Source organism: Apis dorsata, unplaced genomic scaffold (genome assembly GCF_000469605.1).
Source record: "Apis dorsata unplaced genomic scaffold, Apis dorsata 1.3 scaffold_591, whole genome shotgun sequence".
Lineage (NCBI taxonomy): Eukaryota > Metazoa > Arthropoda > Insecta > Hymenoptera > Apidae > Apis > Apis dorsata.
In genome coordinates this window covers 94410-102097 of record NW_006263796.1, presented here as the reverse complement: position 1 = coordinate 102097, position 7688 = coordinate 94410, and the positions used below count along the sequence as shown (strand labels likewise).

Here is a 7688-nt window from a genome sequence, read left to right as displayed (position 1 = left end):
TATATATATATATATATATATATATATATGATAAAAAAATAAAAAATTATGATAAAAAATAAAAAAAACAATTGTAGAGTATTTCTTTCTATTCTTTTGAAAAAAAAACTAACAAAAATCTACATACAAGAATACTTTTGCACTTTTCAAATATATATAACTTTTCGAATATATCTTGTACCATAAAAGGATAAATAAAAAAAGTAGAAAAAAATACAAAAAAGTAGAAAAAACTAAACAAGAAATAATAATTATGTGAGTCGTTTCACATGGTCGGTCTTCTTTCGTGAACTCTTAATGAAACCTAGAAACTCCAGCTCTGCGACCGCTTGAGCAAAACGAGCTCTAAATCTCCGTTAAGGATACCATGAACCATGATAAAATTCACACGTGTTCCCGTGTGAATTATTCAAACAAGAGGCATACGATCCCGACGAGTAACCGCTACGAGGCTACGATTTCACCATTACGAGCTATGATATGAATTTCAAACGCATCGTGGCTAGACAAATCTTCCTACTACGTTCCATTTACTCCTCGACAGTGGGGAACGTGAGAAAATGAAAAAGGATACTGTAATTTCGGATCCACGTCCCTTTGCTCCTTTGCACTGCTTGTTGGATCCACGATAATTAAAAATGCCTGTAAGAAGTGGTCTAGTCTGGATATGATACAACTTTATATGCAAACTAAAAAATTTTATATGAGAGAGGCAGAGGATTAATCCTTGAAATCCCAAGTTTCAAATATCGTACATAAAAAGCCAAAGATCTGGATTTTTCTAAAATTTAGCATTCTAAGCATGCATTCAAAATATTTAAAATTCTACTAATGCGAATATGGAACAATTAAAATAGAAAAAAAAATATTCAAATATAAAGAACCTGTTATTTTTCTGTTTTTTTAATTTATAATTATGAAATTTTTTATCGTTAAATATGTGAAATTGAAAAAAAGAGAAAAAAATTAAAAAAATTATGATAAATTAGTTGAATATTTTAACGTTAAAAGTGGCAATATCTCAAAGGCAAACGAAACTTTGTTGCCCCATTAAAAACCCGCCTTTCTATGCGAATGTGGCTTAACGCCTTACGATCTACGAATGTGGTCGACATCCGTGAAAATGGAATTCCCGAGAAATGCTCGTATCTCCGTTCATTTTTCCATTTCATGGTGCAACTCTTTCAAATAAGAAAACGTAAACGTCAAGAATTAGAAAAGCGTTTAAAATTTATGATTTAACATGTAATGAAAATTATTTTTTTAAATGCATTATATTTTAAAATTCGACAAATATACTCAACTTTATAAATTTTATAAATTTTATACCACGAGAAATGAAATAAATATAAACGAAACAAAATTTATGATATATTTGTATTTTTTGATCTCGATGCAATAAAATAAAATGCATCGATATGTATCTGTAAACAAATACGTAAATTTTTATTAAATTATAGTAAATTTACATTAGCACAAAGTTCATGCACTATATAATTAAAATTAATGAATTTTCTGTGAATCATCGCAGAATAACAAATAACCAAATTGCTACTAAAATAAATCTATAGAATTCGAATCATATTTTAAAGCATACTCAAAAACCATAATTAAAAATTTCACAAAAAAATCGATTAGTTCAACCAAAACAATTCAATAAATTTCCAATAAAATATAACCAAAAATACCCATATAATTTTTACTATAATCTTACCTTTGACCATCCTTTTTACAAGCACAACTAATTCATAGATCAATCCATGTATTTTAATTTCCTTTGTCCAAAACTCTGCGAGCCTGTGAATTTTCCAAGCGGTCGCTTAACGACCGCGAAAAAATAAAACAAACCCCCTTAAAATATCCTCCACCGACTAAAAAGCCCATTTACAACCGCGCGCACTCGCGTGAATCATTCACGCCGCGACGAGTATCGATTAAAATCAGGAAACGGACGGCATACGTGACCATAAGTATAACCGTGATTAATCTGTAAACACGAACACGAAACGGATTGTCGTTACCTGGAGCCAGTCGTACATATTGATCAGTTTCCTGGATTCCAAGTGCAGCTTGTAAATTATACTGAGGTCAGGCAGCGTGGACGGAATGGCGTCGTCGTTCTCCAATTTGCAACACTCGCACTGAAATATGTATTTCCAATTAACTTAGGATACAGACAGGGCAGGGCAGGAGACATCGACAAAGTACTTTTTCCGCCATCGCGAAAAATCTACAATCGATATTTGCAACGAAGGCGCGAATAGAAGGGTCGATGACATGCCGGAAGAATCAAAAGCAACAATAAATGTGGCGTGAACAGAGGTAAACGATCGTTGAAGTCGCGAATTCAGCCCTCTTTCGATGAAAAGCAATTGAATCAATATCACGAATACTTTTGTAACGAATAATATTTCGAATGGAATGAATAGAGAATAGATGAAAAAGGAAGAAAGAGTAAAAAAGTATCGAATGCGAATAATGAGAGGATGTATTCTTTTCGTGAAATGAACGAGTTTTCGAGAGAAAGTTTAAGAGAAAAACATCGTATCCTGGATTTTTTTTAAAGAAATGACGAAACTTAGATTCGCATGTATATTTTAAATGATTGAAAATTGATGAATGTGAATTGTAATAAAATTTTGGAATTTATTAAATTTTGTAATTGTATTTTATGTAGTTGATTGTTGATTGTTGATTGTTAAGATTTGAAAAAAGAGAGGATAAAGTACATTTATGTACTTTTATATATGTACATTTATATTTCCATTCATAAATCAATGATTTTTGTTTAAAGAGAAATTTGTGGAAGGATTTTAAAAATATATATTTATTAATTTCGATTTCCCTCTAATCATAAATGTAAAATGAATTACAAGTTCATTATACAATAATAATATTATTACGATAATATTACAATAATTTATGAATGGAAATGTAGTTATGTATTAATCATGTTATTAATATTAGAATCCGGATGCAGTCATTTTAACTGTTTTCGTATTTTATTTTCTTATTTCTCTTAGCTTTAATATTCTTACAATTAGTATAAGTATTTTCATATTCAACTCTTTTTACAATATTAAAATTTTGTATGTTATTTAAAATGATTACGAATTTTCTTTGCAATCATTTAAAAAAATATTTGATACTTCACTATGTATAGAATTTTAAATAAAACTTGTTAATTTTATTTTCACAAATGTATATGAATTGTATATGAAAATATGTGTATGATTGATTACTCATTCTTTATATTTTCATAATAAATTAATAAAATTACTACTAAATATATTGAATAATATTTGTTTATAATATATGCACATAATCAACAAAATGTAATAGAGTGAAAATGACTGCAGGTTAGTAAAATTTTAGATAAAATGAAATTTCTAAAATTTTACTGTTAATAATTTCATTAAGATAACATCTTATTTTCAAAAATTATATATTCTATTCACGTTAAAAGCACACCATGACCACAGCATAAAACTATAAAAATAATATTTTTCTCACTCACGTTTAAGTACACTTGTGGATTGTTTAGTCCAGTATGAATCGCAGATCTCAAAGATCCTCGAATATGTTGCTTCGCTAAATTGCCATCGTTGAAACAAAATATCTCATTTCCTGGTATATAATTAGGATTAACCAAATAAACAGAAAATACTTTCTGGTCCAAATAATCGATCAAATCCTGCTGTGCTATTTTATAAGGCGATTTAGAGTGTGTTTTAGACATTTTCAACAATTTCTACAATGAAACACAAAGCAAAAATAATTGATTTCTATTTTCTTCCTTTCTTCGACTTTAAAGATCATTAAATTTTAATTCAGACCTCTTTCAACTGAAGTCGACTGAGTCTTTCACCCGTAGAAACAATATCTACAGGTTTTTCTGCAACTTCTAAACTGGATTCCTCAATTCTTTTCTCAAAACTCTGCAAATCTTTTTTGACTTTTATCATATCTGAATCTTTTGAATTTGTGATAATTGCTATCAAAGAGTTCAATTTTGAGAGAAGTTCCTGCTTAGATAAAAAGGTCAATAATTGCAGACATTCTTTATACTCTTGAGATTCTTTCAGATTGTTCAAATAAACCACTGTTGTATAAAATTCACGTAGCTGTAATAATGTTGTAAATTTTCCTTGGATTCTTTTGTGAGGGAAATAACTTTTTCTTTTTTTTTTTTTATACCTGTTTACCCATTGGTGCATTTGGTAATGTTGACACGAAATCGTGCAAACATCTGAGTATTAACAAAAACCGATGCATATATTGATGAAAATTATTTAAAACTTGGATCAATATTTCCTACAATATTGAATATAAATATGCTAAACTAGCTCTAATTCAATATTTCTTTAATTGCAAAATACAATTTTAAATTTAAAATGATTATGAATATACCTTAAATTTACTATTTTCAAGTAATTCATCTTTGTTTTCATCTTTTGTCAATTGTTGAATATGTTTTTCTATAGAGGGCAATTTTTTAATTTCATTCAAATCTTCATCTGTCAATGAAGACATCCTACTTTTTATTTTGTGTGGTTGACAACAAAGAGAATTTACATTATTTGCATAAAAATGTTGTATCATACATATCTAAAAATTTATTGAAGAACAAAAAAAGACAAAGAAAATAAACAAAAACTTGAAAAGGAAACAAAAGATATCGATACCTTATAACTTAGAAAAAAATTCTGTACAGAAAAATCATAAAATAAAAAGATATCCGTTAATAATTGGAACGCGCGTCCAGTCAATTTAAATGGAATATTTGTACCAAAAACAGTATTTTCTAATACATCTGATAATACATCAATTTGTTTTTTTGTTTGAAATACCTGAATAAAAATCAATTATTATCTCTAATAATCTACTTATTATCAATTCTACAATTCTACAATGCATATTGCTTACTTGAACATTTAATTTTGATGTAACATCATATGTCAAAGATCTATGAATGGCAAATAAAGTGGTTGCAACACCAAAAATAAGAATAAATTTCATCGAATTTGCATATGCACTAAAAACAAAATATATATTCGATAACCCTAATGCACAAATCAGAAAAAATATTCTAACAATATCCTAATATAGAAAATACCTTAAAATTAAAATGAAATCATGTAATACTGCAGCAGGGATACTTTCAAAATCAGTTAATATTATAATAAGAGGATCATTTTGATCACAATGCTCTTGGTGCCATGCTTTTAAAGCTCTCATATGACATTGATTCTTTTTAATATGTGTATCCTCATCCTATAAATACATATCCTACATATAACATACGTTTTCAACATATGTTTTCATATTATAATACTTTATATCAAATATATACTTCTCCATTATTTATCAATTGATAAATTGATTTTTCTGTAATATCTTTTATATTATTTGAGTCTCTGCTCCATAAAACTGCTATATGCTTTGTTTTCACTTCTAACTTAGAAACTATTCTTTGAAACATTTCTTTATGATCAGAAACATTAACTCCTGCAATGCGATTGTTTCAAAAAGCGTTCAATTGTGAAAAATACTCTAAATATATATTTAATCTTATCACCTGCTAACACAATAGCTGCCTGTATTTCATCAAGTTGTTCTATTGGTTTATTTTTGACTTTAGTAACAAAAGATTCTAAATTATTTAAAATTTCTTGGAACATATTTAATCTTACATCCTAAAATTTTAATGCAAAAAATATAATACATATTTTGCATTACTATGTAATACAGAATTTATTATACTATGTAATACAGAATTCATAGCGACGGAGTATAAAAGTAAAATTTTTCATCTAATTTTTAATACAAATTAGCATACAAAAAATACCTCCATGGCATTTTGAATGCCATCCCACGTTTCTTTATAAGTAAGGTGCCATGGTTCATTTATATAATCTGGTTGTTCAAATTTTGTTTTTTTATTTCCAATTTTATATGCACCTTTATGTACAAAAATGCCCTAAAAGTATTATAACTAGTATTTATCTTCTTTTATAAAAAATAAAAATTGTTTTAAAAATATTTATATATGCTTTGATGAAATAGCATAAAAAGTACAAAAAAAAATCAAGATGTCGCTAAGATGTCAAATAATTTTTATTACGATAGAAAATTATTAATATAATTATATTTCTCATATAAATAATTCTTTATAAATTTAATATTCGTTTTCAAATATAATAATAATAATAATTAAATGTTCGATTTATAAATCTTAGTTTTCATTTAATTAAAATTTCAACGTTGAATTCTTATACATATTATACTCATTAAATCAATTGCGCGATATAAATGCGCGGCAAATACCGCGTTTACATTCTAAGGTTATGTAAGTAGAAGCAACAGGTGTATTTTACCTTTGATACTGATGCGTTGTCCATTTTAACGAAGAAATATTCCTTAAACAATATAAACTAATAAAATAAATCACTATTTTAATCATTTAAATCACTATTTGTTACATAACTAGAATTAAAAATGTGAAACACACTCACTCCGTAACGACTGGACCGCAACTGTTGCTTTAGTTAGTTTCAGTAGCGCTCTTAGAGTGCGCTAGTCATCAGCGCGCTTTGTCGCCAATTTTAAATAACTTACCAACATCGAATCTATCAATTATTCCAAAATTACAATAATAATTTCTTTATATGATATTTCCTTATCCTTATATAATTAACTAATTTCTTAAATAATTTTTATAATAAATTACATCGATTTAATTAATTATTACCAATTTAATATTTATAATAAAAAAGAAATGTCAAAAGGAGTGCAAAATTTGTCACGTTTTAGCTTAATTATGAAAAATATAAGAAAAATTTAATCTTATTAATTTGACAACAACAAAATAAAGCGAATGAAACTCTATTACTTTATATTTTAATTATTTTTCTAATGTAAATTATTAAATAAGTTACACATATAACGTATCCCCAATTCATATTCCGTCCAATTCAATTCTGTTCCATGTACTACCAAACCAAATTCCACATATTATACTTGTATTAAAGACAATTTGAATCAACGTGTTCGTCCTACGAATCATCTATACAAACTTACAATCAACGCACTGTACGAGGCATAACCCCAGAAGCGAGGGAGGAATTTTGAAAATCGGTATGCAGTAACCCGGGTGCAGGGTAATTGCGATATTCGAATTTCACGAGCGTAAGCTGCCACGATCATCATCTGAATCGCAAATGCGTCGATTGAATCCGTCGAAGCCGAGCAAACAATCCGGAAACCGAGAGTTTGATGCTATGTTTCCGTGTGGTGGAGGAGGTGGTGCTCGTCGAACTTTCGTCGAATTGGAAGGGGTAGAAGCCCGCTACTTGCCCAGCGAACTTGCCTGCCAGGAACTCGTAATTGATTTAAAGAAGTGTCCAAACAAGATGCCGCGCCCCTTGCTTCTCAATGTACTGAAATATCCCACGCCGGTATGCGCCCGTGTAAACGACCGTGCAACGGGCACTGGAATCGAAATTATTCCGAGCTCCCCAGCCACGTTTCTATAAGGTCTGTTTACCCTTCACCTTTTCCCGAAATTTAACCTACAAATAGACGATTCGAACTGACGCCTGCTTGGAATGTTATTACGAGAAGGAATATCGGATTGAATTTTTTTGCATACCTTTCTGTGATTCGCCGACGATACGTTTATACCACGT

The 7688-nt window shown here is 28.8% G+C and overlaps 2 protein-coding genes across 10 annotated transcripts in view; one reads left to right on the top strand and one right to left on the bottom strand.

Moving 5' to 3' along the window:
• The window catches only part of LOC102676245 (origin recognition complex subunit 3), a 72215-nt gene extending 65641 nt beyond the window's left edge, over positions 1 to 6574 (bottom strand). The window contains exons 1-14 of one of the 2 annotated variants that reach the window (XM_006621146.2): positions 6378 to 6569; positions 5849 to 5980; positions 5579 to 5696; positions 5354 to 5508; positions 5117 to 5274; positions 4927 to 5035; positions 4686 to 4850; positions 4411 to 4608; positions 4198 to 4314; positions 3837 to 4124; positions 3518 to 3751; positions 2022 to 2141; positions 575 to 642; positions 48 to 345 (exon numbers count right to left, since the gene is read on the bottom strand). In XM_006621146.2, coding sequence (XP_006621209.1) covers positions 252 to 345; positions 575 to 642; positions 2022 to 2141; positions 3518 to 3751; positions 3837 to 4124; positions 4198 to 4314; positions 4411 to 4608; positions 4686 to 4850; positions 4927 to 5035; positions 5117 to 5274; positions 5354 to 5508; positions 5579 to 5696; positions 5849 to 5980; positions 6378 to 6401 — 1980 coding nt within the window. In that variant the 5' untranslated portion in view covers positions 6402 to 6569 and the 3' untranslated portion in view covers positions 48 to 251. Of the gene's footprint in view, positions 1 to 47; positions 346 to 574; positions 643 to 2021; positions 2142 to 3517; positions 3752 to 3836; positions 4125 to 4197; positions 4315 to 4410; positions 4609 to 4685; positions 4851 to 4926; positions 5036 to 5116; positions 5275 to 5353; positions 5509 to 5578; positions 5697 to 5848; positions 5981 to 6377 lie in introns of those variants that run through there. The other variant, XM_031513139.1, reaches the window with a different exon arrangement.
• Positions 1 to 7688, top strand: part of LOC102676482 (fasciclin-1) — a 308866-nt gene that overhangs the window by 216213 nt on the left and 84965 nt on the right. The gene's annotated exons all lie outside the window — the stretch shown is intronic.